The following is a 26,847-nucleotide window of genomic DNA, read 5'->3' as shown; positions in this document are numbered from 1 at the left end:
GGCCGCATCAAACTAGTCAGAAGACTGATGATAAAAAAAAGGGCAAAGATCATCTTGCTTCAATCCTAGGCCATTAAGAGTAGTTTGTGCTGGGGAATTTATGAATGTTTTGGGAGGTTTTCCACATTTGCCTTGTCACACTTTAAGCAAACAAACTTAAAACGAAGCTTTCAGAAAACTTTATATTAAACCTCAATTATGTCAGTCAATATCAAAAACAATTAAAGGGATGAAAATTTTGTAATAAATGCATTAAGATGATAAAATGTGGAATTGTGTAAGTAAGAAAAGGTTGCTAAACTTAATAAACGTCTTCAATGTTTATTTCCTCTTTCTTCTCTTCCGGGTGTGACAATCAGAGGCAGTTTTGCTGGTTATTTTCGCTAATACTCAATAAAAATTGCTCAGTTTTCTGGTATAAAAAACGGAAATTTTAGAGACTAGCCCCCTCTTGCATAAATTTCTGCGGGCGCCCGTGGCCATGCTTGGGCCACGTGAAAAGCTTCGAGAAGCTGTTGGCACAAATCACTTAGCTCTGTTATCGTGCAGTTCCCATGGTACGGCCTGAATGCCGGGTAATTACGTTTCCCACTCGAAAAGCTACGACACACCCAGACGAGCCCTCTAATCAGTTGCTCTTTCTCATGCCATCTTGTTTCTCGTGCTGCTCCTTTATCGCGGAAAACTCTCAATAGAGGCAAGTGCCACTCGTATCTTGGCCACCATCGTCGCAAATAACACTTGTGTAATCAACCGCAAAAATAACTCGTTTCGCGCCTATATAAGCCGAAGGCGTATCCGGACGCCAGCTGTGCACGATGGGGCGGATCGGCGTGTTCTTTTTACTCGGCCTCTTGGCCTCGAGCCAAGGTAGGTGCATTTCTACGAACTATGAGCTCTGCTGTCTGTTACTGAGGCTCGGCTGTCGCTTCCTTTGCAGTATGAGTTCTGATCTCTCTTTTTCTCTGAGCAATTTGAAGAAGACGGCCTGGGAGTGCTTGTGGAGCAGAACTTATACCATAAACACCGTTTGCAGACAATGAGTTCAGTTACTTTTAAACCCAGAATTCAGCTCAGTCAATGGATTATGTTGAAACTCACGCAGTGAGATTGGCTATCATTACTTAGAGAGTTGCTGTTAGCCTAAGCTGTTCCTGTAAAGCGAGAGTTGTCTGCATCAATAAAAATAAGTACTTATTTCCAGCCATAACGTGGCAACACATTGTGGGATGTTGTTTCCGCTACTTGATCAACTTCAGACCACGTCTTATTAATCCAGCCCTTATGTGTTACCCAAGACCACCACAACATGCCCCATCTCTTGTTATCGTTTGCGACCTCTCGCTTTCCATGTCAGAACATCCTGTGCAAGTCTCTTCATCTAGATACAGCTAATAAAACCTACATCCACGTGCACCTGCTACTGTAGTCATGCTTTGGTCTCCCTCTACAATATTTACAAGACACACTCTTCTCTATAACAAGAGTCACGATTCGTTTATGCATGAGGATCTCTCCTATCAACCGATCTTTTAATGGTGCCATACATTTATTCCTCTCCAGATCCACAGACTAACTCTTAATAAGTTATTTCATCTGATTTTCAACTTTCTTCTGCATCACCACATTTCAAAAATTTCTGTTCGTTTCTTGTCGTCTACGAGTCATTTCCATACAAATTTACGCCAGAGACAAAAACTTTTTTCGAACTGTTACGGGAATAGGCGAAATGCTGCGAGTAATGAGGATAATGGACAAGGGGCACTACATCAACAGTGGGTGGATAGTGTGAGAATTTGGGTCTGACGGGAATCGTGCTACGGTAGTACGTGCAGTTGCGATGACCACTGCGTCCGTAAGACGTTGCAGTCAGCGATTCCGCCTACTAAGCAGGAGACACCGGGTTGAATCCCAGTCCGGCAATAACTTTCAACCTTCCCCATTGATTTATATCAATGCCCAGTCGAAGCAAATGTCTGTAATTCCTTTGTGTCTTCCTAAAACTTTAAATTAGGTGTAAAATATTTCCCTTTTTCACTTGCTGTTGCCAGACTGCATTTTATGTCCTGTTTCAGCCACCATCAGCTATTTTGCCGTTTAAATGACAGATCTCTCCAGAAATGTTGTGTATCTTATTTCCTAATCTATTTCCTACGGATCGCCTGTTTTAACTCCTCTTCATTACCGTGCATTTAACTTTGACTTCCTCAACAAGTTTTGCCCTTTAGTACAATGGAAGTTTTATTTCTTAACACGTTTCTGATTTTCCTATTCCTTTTGCTAGCCATTCTCCATACATTCCTCCCCTCGTCGTCGATTCTGTTGAGAACCCTGCGGTTCTTGTCAGTCCACTTCGTTTTTCGCATTGTACTATAAAACCGAATCTCAAACGTTTCCATTATCCACCAAGATTTTATCATGACTGTGTACGTGAAACGGAAGGTGATGACGGCACTAAGCAAGCTCTTTCTGATTAGAATTGGATGTTATTTGATTCGAAAATTAGACCCCGTATTTGGAATGTTTTTCTCCGCGAAACAGTGTAACATGGTGTGTGCAAGCTGTCTGCCTGGAGTTTATTTGCGATACCCAGCATCAGTCTCAGTGGACAGTTGACTAACGGAGACGCTTTTTTTCCGGTGTTGCAGCCTATGACTACAAGGACGCGCTGCAGAAGTCGCTGCTGTTCTACCAGGCGCAGCGGTCTGGCAAGCTGTCGGGCATGGACAGCTCCCTCTACTGGAGGGGAGACTCCGCGCTCAACGACAAGGGCCAGAACGGAGAGGACCTCACTGGAGGATACTACGATGGTGAGTAGAGAGCGATTGCTGAGCACGCTCACACGTCAGGCTACCGCAGCTCCCAAAGCTGAGAACAGCCTTAAATCTTAATCGTTATTTTGACTTTGCAGGACAGTTTTACAGCCTTTCTTTTGATGAAGTAGGGGCGACAGAGATTCTCCTGCGTAGCGGACTTTGTAATTCGCAATACAGCTCAGTCTTTTCAAAACCGATAGACTATGGAGCAAGAGCGTGCTCAGGGCAGTGCTAGTAGGAGGGGACACATGACTTCACGTTAGAGGGGGAGAGGGTCCGTTCCCTTCCCATGTTCCAAGGTGGGGTGAGCGAGTTTCCCACTGGTCAGCCAGAATCAGAAATTTATGAAATGGGATACAGAAATGGTAATGCCGTGCTCCATTAAAAGAAGTACAGTGAACATTACACCCACAGCATATCAACGTCGTTTTATTAAAACACAGATGTTAACAAACTGAGAGGTCAGAGGTCAGTAGATTATCCCATTTTGCACGACGCCCGAACGTTGTGGTTAGATGTTGCGTACTGCTCGGTGTAGAGCAAGTTAACCGACTTTGAGCTTGGGATGATGATCGGTGCAAGACCCATGGGCATAGCATATAGAAGATAATACAAGCATTTGTGTTTCTGAGTCCAACAGAGCCTTGGACGAATCTTCACTATCGGAGAGACAAAGTTTCCACGCCAGACAGGACGATCGCAAGTGTTTGACGAACGAACGTCACATGCCTCTGCAGAGCTATTCTAGGCGCTCGCGTAGATTTGAATGTGGGTCGTCAGGAACCCATTTCCACTACGGCTGTAACGAGACAAATACAGGGGTACGCTTCAGTACCAACAACTGACTAGTGTCACAGTCCCTTCCCACGACTTTTGACGACACAGTGTAAGCTTGAAATGTTCGCGTCCTAACGGGACGGCATACAGCTTCCACAAGCTTGCTGAGACACCAATACAATACCATACCATACCACACCATCAGATAAGAGGTCAGCAGCTCATGGTCTATGGGAGCAGTTCGTTTCGATTCAAAAATCCAGGGCACCAGGATATAGCGTCTACCTGGCAGATGCATATGGAAGGAAAGCATATTCAAGCTGTCTTATGATACGCTAGCCAAATCGAGGGAATCTGGTGGGCTTGAAGTTTTCCACACTAACAGAGAAGCAACAGAGTTGTTCCTCAAGAGAATAACAACACTGCTAGAAGTCCAGGCAATATCAAGACAAAGCTTTTTCAAACCGTGCGCCCAGCTAGTACGCTTTCTCCCATCTAAGCAAGCAAAATTAACTACAAGTTAAAACATAGTAGAGAATTCTACCTCCAGATAGATGCTAGTCTTCTAAAGAGGATCCACCTCACAATAAGAGATTTCCTGTGTGAATGGAAGAAGGACGAAAAAGTTAACAATGTATAGGCAACTGGCCACCGACCAGGAGACTGCGTGGACGAACATACCATTAAAATACTTAATATCTGACGTTACAACCACTTGATACACAGTCGTTAACACTGCAACTAACGAAAAGCTCCATAGAAACGGACTTAGTAGCACTCATGTGGGTTACTTGATTCTCTTCTTCACCGTTTCACTTGCTGTGGTCATTTATGCAACTGGAGATGGATCAGGAATAGACTTGCCCTGCTAACAAGGAGCTCCGAAACCAACTACGCGACAAAATCCTACTTCGGCCCGCATCCAAACCGCATCCCATCACAAAAAATACATAATTAACATAAGAGTTACATAATTAACGTAAGAGGATGCGAGAACTTTACCAACTTCATTAGCCACATGGAAATGATCTAGGAAAACCAAAAGTATCCGCAACACAGAAAGATTATTTGGCCACTTTCTTGAAATATCATTTGACAGTCTTAGAATTGGAGAATCTATTAGAGGATTGAAGCAAGAGAGAGATGAGTTGGTTGGTTGGTTGGTTGGTTGTTTGGGGGAAGAGACCAAACAGCGAGGTCATAGGTCTCATCGGATTAGGAGAGGATGGGGAAGGAAGTCGGCCGTGCCCTTTCAAAAGAACCATCCCAGCATTTGCCTGGAGCGATTTAGGGAAATCACGGGAATCCTAAATCAGGATGGCCGGACGCGGGATAGAAACGTCGTCCTCCCGAATGCGAGTCCAGTGTAGAGAGATGAGAACAACACACTTAACAATAACAAATTTAAGTTTTACAACAACCACTCAATAAGTTTCTGTTATTGTTACATTTTTTTCTTTATTTAAATTATTTAAGACATACATTTTATTGAGATTTTTCTTGCACATAATAACCATTTGTTAATAAAATTATATGTTTGAAAAGAAAAAGTGGTTACCGTCGGTGGCTCTAGATCCTGGAGTCATGGGTTCGATTTGTTTTTGTTCGAAGACATTCTTCGCTCGGGAACTAGTTTGTGTTGTCCTAATTATTTTATCTTGTCTTTATCAACGGGCAAGTTGCCGAAGCGGCGGCAAGTAGAAAGTCTTGCACCAGGTGGACGAACAACCCCAAATGATAATTTCACTTCAGCAGATACGAGGTAACTAAACGTCCACCACCACGCAAGCGACGTTTACCTACCAATGTACTAACCCACATTCCCTCCATGTTGGCAGCATGCTAATGGACTAATGATGGTTAAGTAACTGAAACCGATAACCAGTGAATAAAACTAACAAGTGTGAGTTTAGGCTTTTAGTTATCTCGTACCTGAGCGAGAATTGAGGACGTGCTAAAAAATGAGGCCGTCTACTTTTGCGCAGCGGGCGACCACGTCAAGTTCGGCTTCCCTATGGCGTTCGCCATGACGACGCTGGCTTGGGGTATCCTGGACTGGGGCGACGGCTACACGAGCGCCGGGGTTATGGACGAGGCACGCAACTGCATCCGCTGGGGCATGGACTACCTCATCAAGGCGCACATCTCCGACAACGAGCTCTACGTCCAGGTGGGCGACGGCACAGCCGACCACAACTACTGGGGCCGCCCCGAGGACATGACCATGGACAGGCCCTCGTACAAGATCACCACCAGTGCGCCAGGTACGTATAGGCCGTCCTCTCTAATACAAAGCGCAACGGCTGTACGCTAAGGTCCCTTTTCTTTTCATTCCTCTTTGAAATGATTTTTAGCGTTACAGTCTTCCAGCGTAGGTTCAGGAGACGTCAGTCATCCATAAACGACCCACCATATCGGAAAAAGATCCAACAAGCTTTCCTGTGTAATAGCTTCCTAACATGCACCTTTTCAATCCTGAGAATGCCACCTTCTGCAACCGTAAATTCTTGTACAAGTTCATGAATGCATTTTTAGTGGTGGGAGCAACCGAATGACAACAGTCACTTCAGTCGTTTGCTGGAAGCAGTCGACCCTTTAGGTTGTAATTTTACCTATCAGTTGAATTGCTCCTTTATTCTTTCAAGTGAAACCAGTCTATGGGAGCAGCCGAAGGAAAATAGTCGACGCAGTCCGTGGCATTCAGTTCGCAGTAGAAATACTCGATCGTTTTGCCAGTGTTAAATCATTCTTGTTGACTGAACTCTGTTATCACCCAGCATACCGGCTCCAGATTGGGCTTTTTTCGTAATTTTGGGGAAAAATATTTTTCTGGGGGAACTTTTGGGGGAAAGGAAATTTTTGGAGAAGAAATTTTCGGTACCGGGGAAATTGGGGAAGTATTTTATCTACCTATCTTCACTATTAATGTTCTCTCTCATATTTTGTCTCAAAGAATACATACTTAGTTTTCTAGAAGTTAACTAGATGTCAGTCACTCTGCATTTATGAATAGACATTTTCTGACTAGGATACGTTGTATCTGAAACATAATGCCGAAATGCCCAGTGGTGTGAGTATGGAAGAAATTATCTGACTGGATAAAAAGTGATTTTCAAGATAAATTCGATGGGGTGTTCAGTATCTGCAAAGCTTATTCATATTTGAAACTATATTAATTAATGGAATTCCTAGAAAATTAACAGATTATGACAGATACTTCTCTCAAAAAAGTACTTCCGACAAGTGAGAGTATATGTTTAAAAACGAGTGATTAAGCCACCAAGCAATAGAAAACAATTTATCTTGTGTTTCTATTCACGTAATCACAGCAGTAACCGAAATAAAAAAAAATCGTTAATGTGTGCAAACCAGCGGCAAAAGGGAGACAGAGCTTCAATAAATTTAAATAAAAAAGAAATTGTTAATTCATTTAAATATATGTTTTTAATGTCGCACCAGATACTAAAATTTTGAAACCGACAAAAATCCATATTTAATACCTGAAATACTACAAATTTGTATTTAAGCAAATAAAAATATGAATTCCTAAAAATGTTTCATTTTTAAAAATACACTTTTTATTCGCCTCTTCTTGATATGTTACTTGTCTCTGAAAAAAGTTGGCAACCCTACTCATGGTTTATGTATAGCCGAAAAGTCTGAAAAAGTACATATGTGAAATCACTCAAACCCGGAGCCTGAGTAAAAACGTTCATACAGCTGACATGGTCGCAGAGACTAGTTTCATTCAGTTGTTTCTTTCGACTGAAAAAAAAAACATTGAACAAAAACAGAATAGAATGGCCGATCTAAAATGCAACTATCCATGATTATGAGAAAATTTCAGTGCTCCTAGTTCGTGGAAGACTTTGCTTTCCTCTCCAGAACTGCAGCAGCAATGTCCTTTGCAATTGTCTCTATCAATTATGCTTCTATCAAAGTAACTTCTACGTTTGATAGGCTGCTAAAGAACACAGTATGGATGTGAACAGTGGGCCAGAACCGTATAAACGGAACATTTGTGGTTACTTAGTTGGACATTGTGCGCGGCATTTATACAAATATTCGTTTGCAGAAAAAAGCAGCTTTTGTTTTTGCTGCATTAGTGGTGTCATTTTGCCTTTTATATTTGGTAAGTTTACATGTCCTAATTATTCCCTTGTTTCAATTCCACGTAGCCACAGATCTAAAGCCGCTCTTATATTTTCTATATCTTCACATCGAAAATGTTCGTTTTCTACTTTTCTCAGATATTATTCCGCGTAAACGGTGTGATGTAAACTTTTCACTAACGCTCTGAACACCAACTTAGACGATTGTCCTCAGTGATAAGTTCCGCTTCGAACTGAGCCCTATGAGTAGCAAGGACGTGTCCGGAGACCCTCCGGACGGCAGTGGGATATCAACCTGACTGTCGCGCGGCTTAGGGCCCGACAGCCTGGTGTGAAGTTCTGGAGTGCTAATTCTTTTCATAGCAGAACCCCTTGGATACCGCAGCGCCCTCAGGGAACAGTGGTACGTCGACGATACTTTACGCCCCGTTTTGTTGCACTCCATGACAAGCCATCTTGGGCTTACATTTCAGCAAGATAATGCCCGCCCACACGGAGAGAGTTTCTGCTGCCTGTCTTCGTGCTTTCCAAACCCTGACTTGATCAGCAATGTCGCCGGATGTCTCCCAATTGAGAACGTTTGGAGAATTATGGAAAAGGCTTTCCAACCATTTCGGGATTTTGACGAACTAACGCTCCAATTGAACAGAATTGGGCACGACATCCCTCAGGAGGACATCCACTACCTGTATCAGGCCAATGTGAGGTCGAATAACTGCTTTCATAAGGACTAGAGGTGAAACAACTCGTTACTGACTTGCTCAATTTCTGAAGCTCTTTCTCTTGAATAAATGATCCAATTTTTCTGAAATTATAATCTCTCTTAGTGTGTACATTTACATCATATCTACCGATTTCCGTCCCACTGCATAATGCTCCGTGGTCCGTCTTTTTTCCTTAGACTGCACATTGTAACTTCTAGGAGTAGAGTATCTTCAAGCCAACCGCTATAGAGCGGTCTTTCTATACGGACAACAGTCTGCTCTAAAGAGAACCTCTCTAAGAGCTCCTTATGTGTAGTCGATGGAATGTTGTCTTTCGTGCATATCGAGATTGTCAGATAACCAACTGATTGCTACATTGTAAATCGCTGTTAGTGTAATGGCAACCACATTATTATTCATTATTCAGTTTCTTTACAGTAAAATAAGGTGTGGGCACTGGAAGTCTTAAAGTGATCTGCACAGCTAACATTGATTATTTATTGACTGTAGCATCAGAAGGTCGAGAGACGTATTACTGCCATTTAGATTATGCTCATTTCGGAACCGATGCCTCGTGTTCGATCCATTCAGAAGCACAGACACACTGTCTAATGCTTAACCGGTTGCAATTAAAAATTGGTAATTTACAACTTGTCATATGGATGTTCAAACTATTTTGTCCACTGTGCAAAGCTCTCGCCGACCCACTGGCGTCACGGCTGCCTCGCTTCCTGCAGGTTCTGACGTAGCCGCTGAGACAGCCGCCGCCTTCGCTGCCGCCTCGCTGGTCTTCAAGGGGGTTGACGACAACTACGCCAACACACTGCTGTCGCACGCCAAGGCGCTCTTCAACTTCGCAGACAACTACCGTGGCGTGTACTCGGACAGCGTTTCCGCCGCCGCCAGTTTCTATGGGTAAGTTCCGCACTGTGCCCGTTGCGCTCATTTAACGCACTTTACCAGATACTACGTATCTGCAAGAAGATTCGTTCGATAAAGCACAAGCGACGTTGCCTCTTGTCCGCAAACTGCTTCCGAAGCCAAAGTCTCAAAACTGCAGTGAGTTGAGGGCCCCCTAGTAGAAAGGAAGATGATCGGCGGTACATGAGGCCATCACTCGTGAAATTTAAGAGCATTTCGTGACCGAATATGTATGCCCAATCTAGACAGGTCTGCCCACGCTTGTCAGCACTGAGTGATACCTGCAGTCTTATTATTGGCTCTCCGCAGCCTACTCCACCTACCAACATATATCATCTGGTGCCGCGCGGGATTAACCGAGCTGTCTAGGGCTCTGCAGTCATGCACTGTGCGGCTGGTCCCGGTGGAGGTTCGAGTCCTCCCTCGGGCATGGGTGTCTGTGTTTGTCCTTAGGATAATTTAGGTTAAGTAGTGTGTAAGATTAGGGACTGATGACCTTAGCAGTTAAGTCCAATAAGATTTCACACACATATGAACATTTTTTTATCATCTGATGTAGCTATCGATCTCCCAGACATACATCTTGAGGTCGCTGCCAGCACGGAAAGGGTACACCTTGTCACCAAACCTAGCCATCTATTACATGATTGTGCACCAATCGATGTGTACAGAGATCGAGGTACAGGAAAAGTTTCACGAAAAGCAGCACCATCTTGCGAACGACTTGATCCAAAACGAGAATGAAAATGTGGAAAGCAGAAGTTTTGGAAGATCCTCATCGTCCCTGACCATTTGAAAAGTCCCCTCCTGGTCCTCATTAAAAGGAGGCTTACCGACAATAGTTCTTCTCGCGAACCGTTCGTGGCTGAGATAGGAAAGAAAGGAAGTGACAGTGGTACACAAAGTAACCTCCGCCACACATCATAAGGAAGCTTGCGGAGCATAGCTGCAGACAGAGACTAGGAAAGTGGACAGCGTGGCGTGCTCTCAATCGCTTACTCTCTGCTGTTGGAACTGCCGCTATGGAGAGGGACAACCATGGACTACCGACTCCGCTGCCGACCCCTGATGATCTTGAACTTGCCTATTTCTGGTCATTCATCGACCACCTACTCTGCAGCCGGCTCCAGATGAACTTGAGTTGCCCATTTCTGGTCATCCATGGTGTAATCTCACATGCACTTATTTCTATAAATGTCTAAGTTACTTGCTTTATGTATTCTGTAATTCATTTTTGTGTTTGTCTGTACCGATACTACTGACACTACCGTCACATAAGTGCCTCCCATTACAAAATATCCCTTGACTGAGTTTGGGACTGAATCTGAGTGAACCGCAGTCATTTCCAAATAAGAAATATCCCTCATGTCTGGTGGATATAAGGCTCAAGAAACTTGGCTGACAAAATTGTTATAAGCCGGCCGGAGTGGCCGAGCGGTTCTAGGCACTTCAGTCTGGAACCGCGCGACCGCTACGGTCGCAGGTTCGAATCCTGCCTCGGGCATGGATGTGTGCGATGTCCATAGGTTAGTTAGGTTTAAGTAGTTCTAAGTTCTAGGGGACTGATGACCTCAGATGTTAAGTCCCATAGTGCTCAGAGCCATCTGAAACATTTGAAAGGTGTTATAAACTAACTATACTAGGGAGTCCCCCGTACAACACTGTACTATAAATTTACCCTTTATCTAAATAATCAGCTCGTTTGGAGTAAAATGTTGGGCTCCTTGATGGCGTGAGTAGGAATTCATCAAAATTGGTAGTATGTTAGCAATATACAGATATTATATGCCTACGTACCCTTTTGGTACTGGGAAATAAGTCTTCTGACTGGTTGGATGTGGCACACCACAATTTCCTCTCTTGTAATAATTAATTCACATTAAAGTGGCTTTTACCACCAATGTCCTACAATATTTGCTGTGTATATCCTAATCTCTGCCTCCTACTATATATTTGCTCTCTATGACTCCTCAAAAACCATGGAAGTTAATTTATGATATCTTAACATATCATCTGTCATCCTGTCTCTTCTTATACTTTTCCAAATATTCTCTTCCCCGCCAATTCTGATGAGTGGGTCCTCATTTCTTTCCTTATCAGTTCACTTACATATGAGTTAGAACGTACGTATGATTAAGCTAAACACACACTCTTTTCTCTACCGGCTGTCCACAACGCTGCAGAAAATCAGAATGTCCAGACGGGGGTCTGAAGTCCACTCTTCCTGAATATGAGCATTTATCCCTAATAGGTTAATAACTGTACCAGGATAAAACCTGCTGTGTCAGGTCGATCTTATCGGTATATCAACTAAATCCTCTCTATTGATGACACCCACAGTAACGTTATATGTTCAGGCACACCTCCAAAGCACTCTGTCTTGTCAAAAGGGGCTAGTTGGTGGGCGATGAAAGGACGCAAAAAACTCTCGTCTCGTAACCCTATAATACGCTATTTATTGTAAGTCAAGACGTGTCATCAGTTTTGTCCTAAAGCAAGTACCACACGTGCCCTGATGATCTATACCAAAATGCAAAACCAATAAACCTAAAGACAGCTATCGAGAATCTAGTGACGACCTATGTGCACTATCAAAATGAGTGCGAAATACAGGGTTAAAGATCAACCCGCCCAAAACCCATGCTGTACTGGTTGGTCATTCTAGGCTCATTACCCTGAAATATCTGTAATCCCTGCCCCCCTTAACAGTAAATGGGACAAATATCAACTTCTCTCCTTCAGAAAGATTCTAGGAGTAATAACAGATAAAAATCTAAATTGTACTCCGCACGTAGCTGCAATATGCAAGAAGGCATCAGCTTCTCTCCGTGCCCTACAAAAATAAAGAAATATCTTCCCTCTCGACCTGAAAAAGAAACTTCTACAAGCACTTATACTTCCAATTATTGGTTACAGCAATCTTATCCTGCAAGAGCTTTCTCAGGAAATCTCACGGTGCCTGGAACTGGTTACGAATGCCTGGGTTCGGTATACCTATGATGTTCGACTCAGTGAACATATTTCACCGTCATATGCACCGCTATCCTGGCTGCGTGCAGACAAGCGCGGGGATTTCCATGCCCTCTGTCTTCTCTACTGTCCTATTAACGTATACTGTCCCACGTCTCACTCCTCGACCTTAACACTCTTGTCTGAACAACAGGGCAGAAACATCCGTTCCCATCGGAGCAAAATCCTTTCTGTCCAACGTTCAGCCACTTTCTCGAGGTGCTTCTCATTAGCAGGGACCCGATTCTGGAATAACCTCCCGCAATACATTTGGGAACTAAATAATATCTCCAGCTTTAGAAGACAATTAATGACATATCTGCTTAAGCATCAATAATGGTTACCATTGTGCCCGTTCGCACTCGTTACCCTTGTACATCCTTCTTTCCAAACAGACCTTCCGCATTTCCTAGTATTCTTAACTGGAGCTGTTGCATGATACTTGCTTTCCGCACCCTCGGCAGGCCTCCTCAATTTTATAAATGGCACCTGTACTATAGAAGACGCCGGCGGCCATTTTCAGCAACGAGCATCAATACTAAACTAAAGTTTTATTCGGTGGTTTTGATCAAGTTAGAATTAGAATATTATTATAATAAAGTTTTAATACCACCTTACAGAGTTTATTAAATGATATATGCCCATGAGTGGGACATAGACAGGTGATTAACTGAAATACGCATACCAAATATTCTGTGAAATGATAAGGGAATATGGTGTGGCTGGGAGAAGTCACTGTAACATACACTCCTGGAAATGGAAAAAAGAACACATTGACACCGGTGTGTCAGACCCACCATACTTGCTCCGGACACTGCGAGAGGGCTGTACAAGCAATGATCACACGCACGGCACAGCGGACACACAAGGAACCGCGGTGTTGGCCGTCGAATGGCGCTAGCTGCGCAGCATTTGTGCACCGCCGCCGTCAGTGTCAGCCAGTTTGCCGTGGCATACGGAGCTCCATCGCAGTCTTTAACACTGGTAGCATGCCGCGACAGCGTGGACGTGAACCGTATGTGCAGTTGACGGACTTTGAGCGAGGGCGTATAGTGGGCATGCGGGAGGGCGGGTGGACGTACCGCCGAATTGCTCAACACGTGGGGCGTGAGGTCTCCACAGTACATCGATGTTGTCGCCAGTGGTCGGCGGAAGGTGCACGTGCCCGTCGACCTGGGACCGGACCGCAGCGACGCACGGATGCACGCCAAGACCGTAGGATCCTATGCAGTGCCGTAGGGGACTGCACCGCCACTTCCCAGCAAATTAGGGACACTGTTGCTCCTGGGGTATCGGCGAGGACCATTCGCAACCGTCTCCATGAAGCTGGGCTACGGTCCCGCACACCGTTAGGCCGTCTTCCGCTCACGCCCCAACATCGTGCAGCCCGCCTCCAGTGGTGTCGCGACAGGCGTGAATGGAGGGACGAATGGAGACGTTTCGTCTTCAGCGATGAGAGTCGCTTCTGCCTTGGTGCCAATGATGGTCGTATGCGTGTTTGGCGCCGTGCAGGTGAGCGCCACAATCAGGACTGCATACGACCGAGGCACACAGGGCCAACACACGGCATCATGGTGTGGGGAGCGATCTCCAACACTGGCCGTACACCACTGGTGATCGTCGAGGGGACACTGAATAGTGCACGGTACATCCAAACCGTCATCGAACCCATCGTTCTACCATTCCTAGACCGGCAAGGGAACTTGCTGTTCCAGCAGGACAATGCACGTCCGCATGTATCCCGTGCCACCAAACGTGCTCTAGAAGGTGTAAGTCAACTACCCTGGCCAGCAAGATCTCCGGATCTGTCCCCCATTGAGCATGTTTGGGACTGGATGAAGCGTCGTCTCACGCGGTCTGCACGTCCAGCACGAACGCTGGTCCAACTGAGGCGCCAGGTGGAAATGGCATGGCAAGCCGTTCCACAGGACTACATCCAGCATCTCTACGATCGTCTCCATGGGAGAATAGCAGCCTGCATTGCTGCGAAAGGTGGATATACACTGTACTAGTGCCGACATTGTGCATGCTCTGTTGCCTGTGTCTATGTGCCTGTGGTTCTGTCAGTGTGATCATGTGATGTATCTGACCCCAGGAATGTGTCAATAAAGTTTCCCCTTCCTGGGACAATGAATTTCAATTTCCAGGAGTGTATTTATATAACAACACAATCACATTTATTCAATAAACATTATCATCTCAAATATTCCCTCTCACTTATCACGGAATGCTGGCGTGATACAAATAGTATAATATCTACGCAAACTTAGTTAAACATCCGGCTAACATGTGCCGTGAATCGACAATGACTGCCGCCTGCACATTTCTATCATCATTTAGCCACACACACACACACACACACACACACACACACTAACATTCACTCTATTCATTTTATCTAACGGATAAAAGAGGAAGGTTCCCATACACCAAGTGGGACAACATTGGGAGAGAGCACATGGTTCCCACTGTAACTTTAATTCGGGCAAGTCCCGTCTTCACGTTTAACTAACTCCGCGAGTTTTACTGGATATTATGAAGGAACAATTAAATCACACGCGTGAATTTACGTAGAAGATCCAGCTCGATCATGAAATGTGATTACGTCGAGCTGAAGCTTCTCACCAAGAAATGCACGGGGTCTGCGTACCACGTGTTACCAATCTCTCCACAATCAGTAGTCAATAAACACATTTAAATAAAATACACTTTGCATATATACTTCACACTCACACTGAAATGCAAATTGAGCAATTCTGAGTATTACTCGGCAATGAGCGCCTGTTCACTCCCAAATGCAGTGAACACAATTTCCATTAAATTGCTTGGCAAAAGAAATCATCTCCCTATCTCTCCTAACCGAGATGATTCTAGGAAATACCATAGTGGCTTTCCTCAGCAGGGAAGCTGCTTCCAAGTTCAAAGTGAACATGGAATTCTAAATCTGCGCTAACTATCGGAGCGATAGAGCAGAGCGTGCTTACTCACCCAGGTCTTCCCAGCAACAACCCCGATACGGTCTCCCTCGTCCGGGTCCACACATCGTGGCCGCAAGGACTCAGAGATACTGCACACGGTTATTTGCCAACCTAACGAGCGCTAATGACGCGCGTGGAGCTTATGCCTCTCTGGTCCAGTGCAGTCGCGCTCTACTAGATTCGAGGTTGGCTACACTTCCACTATGCCTATAGCACACTCACAGCCGACATCTCACGCATACCTCATCATACGTTCGCATTCACACTTTGCAGACAATTACCATATCTAATATTAAAATGATCGTCTATATTTAAATAACCCTATCTTACTAATTATCATCAGGCTCTTCCCTGAGTGTCGGAAGGGCACTCAGGTGTCTTTAGTTGTGGGGTCGAGCCATGTAGCGGCTTACATGGAGCCGTTACACTGTCTCTCTAAATTTCCTCTGCCCACAACTTGCTATATCAGAAACATCTATTTTGTACAATATAAAGTCTTTTTATATCTGTCACTATCTTTATTGTTATTATTGCCATTATTATTATTATCATTATTACTGTTATCACTATTAGCGGCAGCAGCAGCTGTAGTACAAGTACTCACACTATACGTCTCTGTTGCTCGTCGCCTCAAAGCTGCAAAACGAAAGCATGTCCACATTTTCAAAGGCGATACTGTGAAACTTTGAACTAAAACGCACGCTTCTACATTTTACTGAAGCGTAACTAACATGGGTAATGCGTCTTGCAGCTTGTGAGGGAGCTATGTTCACCTTTTCGCCATGATGACTTCGATATGGTACCCAGAACACATGCTTCACGCCAGCACGACACTGGATAATATGCTGAACCATCTCTCTTTTTCCAGCTCCAATGGATACGCCGACGAGCTGCCCTGGGGAGCGGTGTGGCTGTACCGCGCCACGGCCTCCGAGAGCTACCTCAACCGTGCCATCGAGCTCTACAATGAAGGAGGTCTCCAGTACAGGAGCGGCTACGGCTGGGACGAGAAGTCCAGTGGAGCGACGGTGAGGACCTCGCCTACGATACTGTTGAGGTTTACTTTGCTAGAAGCGAGTCTACTGCAGCCGACAGCGACTAATCATGTCGACATTGGAAACACATGTACAGTGACTTGCAGTACCTTCTCAGTGGGCTCCAATGAATCGATGCGTCACATATCTCGCACGAAACTATGAAACTTCTTCCATCCCAAGCAAGAGAAGGCTTCAGTTCGCCCATCTAAGACCATGGGCAGGAATCTCGAGCGGAAATTTCATCATAATTTGCTAGAAAGGTCTGTCTAGTTGATGTCCCTAGCGGATTGAAGTCCGTCACAAAAGTCATAACTGAAGCCGTAAAGTACGTCTAATCTCTTTCTCAACAAAACTCCAATAAAACTCCCTTTGTGGTTCCGACAGGGCAACTTCCCTTTCAGTTCTACCAACCTAAATATTTTTTATAAAATACCTTTTGGTCAGGTGACATGCAAAAACAACAGCAGAAAAGTGTTAATCCTGATCCTCAAGTATTTCTAACATTGGTAGCCGACTTAATAAGTTTTGTTTGTAACATATAAAATTAATACTGCTGTTCAAGACAAGGACTGTTGGAATTCTTGCTTTTAAAACAACTGATTCGTAAAAACGACGGTCGTCTATTTGGACTGTCTGTTCACAATTGTCTTGACTCTCCAACTGTCTTTTCATCTGTCAACTGGCAACTGTGATGTGTTCTCCGCCTGGGCATTTGTTCCTTCTTTAGAGTCTCTGACAATATTTACTTCAAAAAAATGGCTCTAAGCACTATGGGACTTGACTGCTGAGGTCATCAGTCCCCTAGAACTTAGCACTACTTAAACCTAACTAACCTAAGGACATCACACACATCCATGCCCGAAGCAGGATTCGAACCTGCGACCGTAGCGGTTGCGCAGTTCCAGACTTAGCACCTAGAGCCGCTCGACCACCCCGGCCGGCAGTATTTACTTACGCGGCACTTTACCACTCTCAGTTATTCATGTAATACTTGTTGCGCTTCCTTTATGTCATTAGTAATGAACATTACAGTGAGAAAACAACAGATACTGTATACGCGTTAACAACAAAATCCATGCTAAATGTCCAATGCACGTCCTGCTCAGTGCACACGCTACAGACGAATGACGACTTTGACTGGTGTGTCATACTGATACACTGCCTCTTGCTATTGTGCACTGCCCCACCACTCTAGATTTTGCATGTGCAGGTAAAACGAGTCCTTTTGTAAACCGCCAAGCACATTGTGCGTAGTGAGTATCTGTCTCTCTTTGCGGATTGTCCACTGTTCAGAGCAGGGATCGAATCCTACTCATCCTGAATAAAAATGAGCAGAATCGCTCACTCTCTTCCTTGACGGTGCCTTCTTCACTATCTTGGGAATCACACGACAGATCCCCTTCAGCACGTCTTCCTGATTTCAGATAGAATGATCATCAATTCAACGTCATGTTAAAATGTAATTTTCCTATTTTCCTACTGTGTGACGTCCATAGAGCGAAATACGGCCTGTAATATACCACTGCTACAGATATGCTCCAGCTATAAAAGCTTAAGACTGAAAAATGCAGGCTAGAACTTAGTGTTGTCGCAACATTGTGGTCGTTACAGACGGAGCAGTGCTCTGTAAGATAAGACTTGCCTGGAGAAGAGTATAGGCTATGTTGTTGTGGTCTTCAGTCTTGAGACTGGTTTGATGCAGCTCTCCATGCTACTCTATCCTCTGCAAGCTTCTTCATCTCCCAGTACCTACTGCAACCTACATCCTTCTGAATCTGCTTAGTGTATTCATCTCTTGGTCTCCCTCTACGATTTTTACCCTCCATGCTGCCCTCAAATGCTAAATTTGTGATCCCTTGATGCCTCAAAACATGTCCTACCAACCGATCCCTTCTTCTAGTCAAGTTGTGTCACAAACTTCTTTTCTCCCCAATCCTATTCAATACCTCCTCATTAGTTACGTGATCTACCCACCTTATCTTCAGCATTCTTCTGTAGCACCACATTTCGAAAGCTTCTATTCTCTTCTTGTCCAAACTATTTATCGTCCATGTTTCACTTCCATACATGGCTACACTCCATACAAATACTTTTAGAAACGACTTCCTGACACTTAAATCTATACTCGATGTTAACAAATTTCTCTTCTTCAGAAATGATTTCCTTGCCATTGCCAGTCTACATTTTATATTCTCTCTACTTCGACCATCATCAGTTATTTTACTCCCTAAATAGCAAAACTCCTTTACTACTTTAAGTGTCTCATTTCCTAATCTAATTCCCTCAGCATCACCCGATTTAATTTGACTACATTCCATTATCCTCGTTTTGCTTTTGTTGATGTTCATCTTATATCCTCCTTTCAAGACACTGTCCATTCCGTTCAACTGCTCTTCCAAGTCCTGTGCTGTCTCTGACAGAATTACAATGTCATCGGCGAACCTCAAAGTTTTTATTTCTTCTCCATGAATTTTGATACCTACTCCGAATTTTTCTTTTGTTTCCTTTACTGCTTGCTCAATATACAGATTGAATAACATCGGGGAGAGGCTACAACCCTGTCTCACTCCTTTCCCAACCTCTGCTTCCCTTTCATGCCCCTCGACTCTTATAACTGCCATCTGATTTCTGTACAAATTGTAAATAGCCTTTCGCTCTTTGTATTTTACCCCTGCCACCTTCAGAATTTGAAAGAGAATATTCCAGTTAACATTGTCAAAAGCTTTCTCTAAGTCTACAAATGCTAGAAACGTAGGTTTGCCTTTTCTTAATCTTTCTTCTAAGATAAGTCGTAAGGTTAGTATTGCCTCACGTGTTCCAACATTTCTATAGGCTATGGGTTTACTAAAATAAGCATCGCAATCGGAATTTTTATTTATTTGTTTTATTATTTACATACAGTTATTTTTAGACCCCTGTTACAAAGCTAAGGTTCAGCGAAATTTCCTCATACTTATCTCAGTTTTGCTTATTTTGTGGACCAAAATTGCGGAAATGATGAGGTTAATTGCTGTCAAAATGAAAAATACCGAGGTCCAAACGAACAGACAGGGGTCTCAATGACCTCTCCTGCGGAAATTGTATCCAATGTCTTAATCACTTCGATACGTCATTCGGTAAAGAAGAAAGTCTGTCTAGAGATGATGCATTTATGGACAGGAGCGAAAATGAGCTATTTAATTTAAAAAAAAAAAAAAAAGAATGAAATGCTGTACACGTGATGCTCGAGTAACAAATTGCTGCATCATGCAAGTGTAAAACATTTTGCACTGATTTAAGAAAAACTGGTGTCATTTATGCTTTGTTCGTAGGGCTTCTTTTTAAGTGTAACTATTTTCTGTACAGGTTATGATTGCGCGGTTCACGAGTGACCAGACGTACAAGACGACTGTGCAGAGCTATTGCGACAATCTGATGAACAACCAGCAGAGGACACCCAAGGGTCTCATCTTCCTGGGAGAGTGGGGTTCCCTGAGGAACATGGCCGGCGCTATGTTCATCTGCATGATGGTAAGTACCGCAGAACCAGAGACTTCAGCCTTGTGAATCATGTGTTCTCAGGTTGGGAAGACATAAACTGAAACACTGGACCCACAATCGCCATGGTGGCTTGGTCCACAGGAACCAGTTTCATGTTTTTATAGCAACAACAAGACGCCACTGTGCCTGCTGCATCTCTCTTGAACGTAGTCGTCCCGGAAGGCTTCCTGAGATCCTAGAGGAACACAACGGTGCGCATCATTCGCATAATGGTAGAACACTGATTCATCTGATCACATAACACGTTCCAAGTCCTTCACAGCCCCGTGTTGTCATTTTCGCCCAGTGCAATCGGAAAATTTCGTGGACGTAAATGAGCAAGAGTTTCTTGTGTGAATATCCTTGTGATCTTTTTGCAGAAAACAAAATAGGACAAGAAGGACAACTGCAGACTCCCTATGGCAATTTATGTTTCTCAAGGCAAGAAATTTTTAAATACAACTGCTGAGAACCGCCGGAGGTCTCGGTCAGTCAGGATCGTCATTCTGACACGATGTTGATATTAATTTGTCACACACCTGGCCTGCCACCACCGATAAGTCTAAACACTATGACTACATGTGAAATTCAACACTTTCCTCTATGGGTGTCATGATGCACGGTCGTAATTAGTCACCCCAGTTGTCCATTCCCTCACGCCAGTATTGTTTGTAAGTAACACACAGTTGTCTACACTCCGCACTTGGTTCCCAACAGCTCCGCTCCCTTCCGCGACGCATACTTACGCCTCAAACTGCGATGTTAAGTTTGCTAGAGCTTTTAAAATAGTGCCAATATATACTGATAAGCCGGAACATTACGACCATCTCCTTAATAGCGTTTTCGTCCATCTCGGGAAACAACACAGCAACGATTCTGAATAGCAAGGGCTCTACAAGTTCTTGGTAGGTTTCCGGAGGTGTCTGGCACGAAGTGACTACGCACAGGTCATACAGTTCTAGTATATTACAGGAAGGTGGTTTGTGGGCGCGGAGTTGGCCTCCGATAGCGTCCCAGATGTGCTTCATCGGTTTCAGAACAGACGAATTTTCTGACAAAGATAGCAACGTGGCTTCACTACACGTGATCCCCAAACCAATTAGAACGACTCTGACCTTGTGACATGGGCACTTATCCTGCTGGAAGATGACATAAAAGTCGGGGAAGACATCAAGAACGAAGGGATGGTCCGCAATTATGTTCACGTAGTCCACGGCTGTCATTGTGGCTGTGTCCGTGACAAGTTTCTTATTTCGAGCAGCCGTACATCTGGATGACGGTACATCCAGTCACGATTATCGAGCTGTTGTAACAATACATGTCATTCAGACGACCAAGCGACACGTTTCCAGTGATCCAAGATCGAATTTTGGCGATACTCCACGACGATACTCCATGACGATGTCATTGTATCAGCACACTTAGGCGTCGTCTGCTGCGGAGTTCCAAGTTCAATAACGAGGCCATGTGTTCCGAAAGCATTTTTCCTGCACTAACATTATGCTTCGCTATAGTTCGCCGCTGTCCTGCTGTACAGAGCAGGCTAGCTGCCGAGATCCACTTTCGGTGGTGAGGCGTGAACGTCCAACACCTTGTCGCCTGCTCGTTGATTCCACGGTCCTCAGCCATCTTCCATAGATGCTCACGACAGAAACAAGTGAACAGCTGAACAGCTTCGCTGTTTCCGAGAAGCTCGTTTCGTCGCCGTCCGTAACAATCTGCCCTGTGTTCAAGTCATTTATATCTGTGGGTTTCCCCACTCGCAATACGTAATGTCCGCAGAATGACTGCTCACCGTCTCTGTTCCGCTTATATATACGGTTCAGTCACATTCATGTGGCGACCCTGAAAAGCGTGAACAACCGCCTTCTGCAGTTCGCACGTGAAGGCAGACAGTCAGTGAGGTTGTGAAATGTATCCTACATGAATTTGGAAACAAACAGACTCTAGTGCCATGGTCAGCTGCCCTATGTTTCTCGGTTGGCGATCCATGGCGCGTACAATACGATCAAGATGGTCCCACTGACTGTCAACTGGGTCTAAATCAGGGGACTTTTGGACCAGGAGATTAAGGTAAACTCCAAACCACTCATGTAGATTGCGAATTGTGGCACATGTTGCATTGTCGTGCTGTTATTTGCGATCATATCGAGAACAAAAGAAACTGCATATACAGGTGGACATGGTCCCAAAAGATAGATACAGTCTTGCGCTGATCCATTAGGCCCCCAGAATGACGAGATCACCTAGGGAATAGCACAGAAACTTTCCCCAGACAATAACATTCCCTCCTTCGACGTGGACCTTCCCGACGATTGTTCCAAGACCATACTCATCAACGGCCATCTGTCTGATAGAGCATAAAAAATGACTCATCTGGAAATTCCACCTGTCGCCACTCAGCAGATGTCCAACTGAGGTACTGGCATGAAGATTCCAACCATCATCGACGAAGAACAGCAGTTAATATGGGTGTATAAACCAGGTGTCTGTAGCGGTGGCCCATACGAAGCGATGTTCGGTGAACAGTTGTTGGAGAGACAATGTTGGTAGCTTCTTGGTTCACCTGGGCGGTCAGTTGTTCAACAGTTGCACATCTGTTTGCCCATAAACATCCCCACAGCCGTACTTCTGTCTTCGTTGACCTATGCTGCCGGTTCGGAATGCAAACAGCTTACAAACGTAGCCGTTTCGGAAACGCTGCCCTTTGGGCGAAAGTCAATGATCACGCCCTTTTTGACAGCAGATAACACCACGACGACGACTGCACTCTTTTCGACACACCTCTGACACGCTTTATATACCATCCACTGCGAGTGTTGCCACATGCCGTCTTTGGTTATAGCACGTTGACCTAGGACAGAGGTAGTGGTCAAATTAATGTGACTGGACTGTGTACTTTCCTTAACGCGTCACTTACCTCAGTGCCACCAGGCAACAATCAGTCTCTTGGTGGAAACTAGTCATAATCTTTTGCTCATCCGTCTATTGAGGAGTGTGTACTGAGAGCAATGTAATAGCGGTACGTAGAGCGCATGGTGAGATTTGTTCTTCTGCTGCAGGCGTCCGACCGTGGAATCAACCCAACAGCGTACCGCAGTATGGTGAAGGAGCAGATGGGCTACGCCCTGGGAGATACCGGCTTCAGCTACGTGTGCGGCATCGACAGCAACTACCCACGCAGCCCGCATCACCGCTCCAGGTAAGTCGACCATCAGTTTTCAGTGTCAACGGCTGAGAAAGAAACTCAGTTGTAAACACTCTTTAGAACAAGGGACGTCTGTAGAAGTATACAGGACTTCTTACATCTACACATCTGCTTACATCTTCGCACTGTTAGCCACCGTAAGGTTTTCTCCCTTTCTATACCGCCAGCAGATGATTCATAGAAGAAGAGATGGGTGCTCGGTACGAAACCAGACCTCTCGAATGGTCAGTAAGCAAATGTATTTGCCAGATTTAGTCACCAAATGTCCGTATATACATCTTTGTTTAGTAGACAAAGTCTTTCTTGTAGCTTCACCGCTATGATTACGTGAACATTTCTGCTAAGCTCATACATTAGCTACGCAAATCCATGACGATTCCCACAGCCCTTCTGTTAGTTCAACTTGGTAAAGGACCGACAGCTCCGAACGGCACACAAGAATTAGCCAGAAGAGAGTTTTGAAAGTGAATTACGCTAACTTCACGATTCCTTGTACGAATCCGTCATCTACATTCCTCACGTCTAGACTAACGTGCTCGTCCACCTTCACCGAGCGAGGTGGCGCAGTGGTTAGCACACTGGACTCGCATTCGGGAGGACGACAGTTAAATCCCGCGTCAGGCCATCCTGATTTAGGTTTTCCATGATTTCCCTAAATCGCTCCAGGCAAATGCCGGGATGGTTCCTTTGAAAGGGCACGGCCGACTTCCTTCCCCGTCCTTCCCTAATCCGATGAGACCGATGACCTCGCAGTTTGGTCTCTTCCCCAAAACAACCCAACCAACCCAACATCTTCCACCTTCAACCATTCCAGGAGGGTAAACGTAGATATATGATGGTTGTTGTTCTACTGCGTGAATAATTATGACATAATCAAACTATATCCCCTGTTTTGGCTTATTTACGCCCATAATACTGCTTCGTTTTCGTTGGAATTAGCAGGAAATTTTTGTTCAAGACGCTGGTGATCTGGAGCTCTTCCAGTTCCTCAAAGAGCGAGCCATGTTATGCACAAAATAATTTATACACGTGGTGTACACTCACAGTCCTGTTACACTGACACCGTTTTCTGTCCTGGCAGTGTATTTCCGTGGAAAACGAAATGCTGAGTGATGTAAAGTAAGAGATTTTTGTCCAGCCGCAGAACTGGTTTGATATTCCAGAGGCACGGAATGTTTACTAAGCGACAATGACAAACTGTATCGAACGCTTCTCATTTGTAACGGATACAAATGAAGTTTTGCTCTTTTACAGTTTCCCAATTGCGTGAACGCAAAGAGCAAGTATGGTTTCATGCAGTCGACGCTCGCGAAATACTTGTTAACTGTTTCAGTGGAGTAAAATGTCGCTGCCCTAGTGCGTACACAGATATGAATGTCGAAAATAAATGACGACTGCATTCGCTGAACATAATGGCTCGGCTGTTTCCTGAAACTTTACGTTCCCACACAGTTCTTCTTCAAAAATGGGGGGGGGGGGGGAGGGGGGGGATTCGGAATTGACAGACTTGAAATCCACGGTATAAACCTACAGCCCTATACACTACCATTCTCACTTTGGTTTCAGTGTTACAGATAGTCCATTTGCTGCATGGTCGTAGCCGAATAGTTTCGAATTAACTGAATATGTCCGAAAACAGGAGAAACCTACAACCATAAGCTGCTCTTTTTTACTGTTAATGTAACTAACGTACAGCCAGATTAATCAAAGAAAACCAGCCCACAGACTATTATCTCAGTCTGCCGGCACTGGAGTCTCAAAATATGGGGGCTACTATCCTTACATATTTCGTTCTACCTCATGCTGGTACAATTAAAGGCTCACTCAATTTTGCAGAAGGAATAGGCATCGTTTTTCTCTTGCTCGAACCCAGTTGAACATATCTGGGACTCATTTGGCTGATTCAGTGCAATTCCAGAGCTGTACGTTCTTCATTATTAGAAATGGCTAAAAGTACAAGCGGAACTTGTCAATAATAGTAACGATAATTTCGTGTGGTTCAAAGCCCTGTTGTAAGTCTTTCAGCTGGACGCCACTTCGGCGACTTCCGTATCCCTAACCAGCCCTATTAGTCCTACTGGGGAAAGAGGACCTACAGTTTAACGTGGAATGCGAATCTCGAGACATTTCTGGTGAATCTTCACATCATTGAGTGGTGAAAGTTAGGTTAAAGGCAGAGTGAAAAATTCCCATTGTTCAACTAGGATCGTCTCATTTACCAGTCACGAGTTTCACTACGAGACCATCACAGCCGACAACTTACGAGACCATCACAGCCGACAACTTGTCGATAATCTATTAAATCAGTGCGATGTAGATATGATGCACTGTTAGAAGTGATCACACCTACTATGATGAGACAATAAAAATGATCGGTTTCATTGCTGGCCAAATAGTTCACTTATGTCGTTAACATTATGGACAACAATTGAAGTGCACGTACATTAGTATATTGCAATACAATATACTGTGTCTGTTACTTCCAGGTATATTCAAATGGTCCCGTACTAAGAGTGTCACATAGTGAGTTGTCAGATGCGTTGTACACGCCCTAGTTTACCTGCAGATATCAACTGGCAGAACGGTGAGAAGGGCTAAAGAGTAAAATCTCTCTAAGAAGCGGGCAATGCTTGTCTTTTAACTGCTGAGGAATACAATCAAGAGGTTATATCTTGCATAATCTTCTCTGTGTATCGGTAACAGTGATCGTAGCAGATGAACGTTGCTGGCTGGTATGTGAAACGCGAACTGCTGACAAATCCCCACTTGACCCATGAGTTCAGCTTTTCACTTAGCACTGTACACGACACTCTCCCACACACATCCGTTGTGGAAATTTTGTTGCCTGCTGATTTAACTCCACTTGGAAAATATTAGAACCTCTTGATCGTCGTGCACGCAGCATACATTGAACAACAAGCTACTTTTATCTTCTGAGGGGGAGGGGGAGTTGCCCAAATACCTGAGGGAACAGAGATTCTACTTTAACGAGAATCTAATGCGTGTAGTTAGCTATTAGTCCAAAGAGATGCATTGCAACGGCTGAATCAGTACCTAAAACAATTGTCATTCATTCTTCAGTCTTAGTTGCATATTTTTGATCACATGACATGTCTCGATCTCTCTGGATCATCTTCAGATCTAAGTAGTTGCGTCAGCAACCCGTATTGTGAGCGTCAGAAACTCATATCAGATTACGTGTACCTGAAGATGATCCACAGAGATCGCAACATGTCATGTAATTAAAAGTATGCAACTGAGATTGAAGAAATCTACAGTTGTTTTAAATACCAATACACTCGCTAATTTCTCGACACAAATATGTCGACTATAGCGAATCAGTACCATCAGTGATTTCTGCTTTAAAGAAAGAAAGCCAGGAGCTGTGAGACAACTGCATTGTCCGCATATAATACATTGTTTTCAATTTCTTCTCTTTTTATCGGCTGTAGTGACTAGAATGAGTTTACCCACTGGAGTAACCTGTCTTTCCGTTTTGTCTGCAGCTCGTGCCCCGACGCGCCGGCCACGTGCGACTGGAACACGTTCAACGGCGCCCAGGCGAACGCGCACGTGCTGAACGGCGCACTGGTGGGTGGCCCCGGCGCCAACGACGACTACGTCGACACCCGCCAGGACGCCCAGAAGAACGAGGTCGCACTCGACTACAACGCACCCTTCCAGGGTCTCCTGGCCGCCCTCATCAAGTACAACCTGTGAGAACCAAGTCTGCCCTTCCTACAATAAAAGTCTGCTAGCGTACAAA

The 26,847-nt window shown here is 44.5% G+C and overlaps 1 protein-coding gene across 1 annotated transcript; it reads left to right on the top strand.

Moving 5' to 3' along the window:
• The first annotated feature begins 715 nt into the window (after positions 1–715).
• LOC124612953 (endoglucanase E-4-like) lies at positions 716–26,847 on the top strand. The gene is made up of 8 exons (XM_047141469.1): positions 716–870; positions 2,649–2,810; positions 5,579–5,857; positions 9,147–9,324; positions 16,186–16,345; positions 19,700–19,864; positions 22,936–23,075; positions 26,588–26,847. Exons 1-8 carry the CDS (start codon positions 819–821, stop codon positions 26,799–26,801), a joined length of 1,350 nt encoding a protein of 449 aa, XP_046997425.1. The 5' UTR covers positions 716–818; the 3' UTR covers positions 26,802–26,847.

Source organism: Schistocerca americana, chromosome 4 (assembly GCF_021461395.2).
Source record: "Schistocerca americana isolate TAMUIC-IGC-003095 chromosome 4, iqSchAmer2.1, whole genome shotgun sequence".
In the NCBI taxonomy this organism is placed as follows: Eukaryota; Metazoa; Arthropoda; class Insecta; order Orthoptera; family Acrididae; genus Schistocerca; species Schistocerca americana.
Note: the sequence above shows the minus strand (reverse complement) of the source record. Positions and strands in the feature narration are given on the sequence as shown.

Coding starts and splice junctions, on each gene's coding strand:
- LOC124612953 (XM_047141469.1), top strand. CDS start 819: ATGGGGCGGATCGGCGTGTTCTTTTTACTCGGCCTCTTGGCCTCGAGC. Junction 5,858..9,146: donor GATCACCACCAGTGCGCCAG/GTACGTATAGGC, acceptor CGCTTCCTGCAG/GTTCTGACGTAGCCGCTGAG. Junction 9,325..16,185: donor GCCGCCGCCAGTTTCTATGG/GTAAGTTCCGCA, acceptor CTCTTTTTCCAG/CTCCAATGGATACGCCGACG.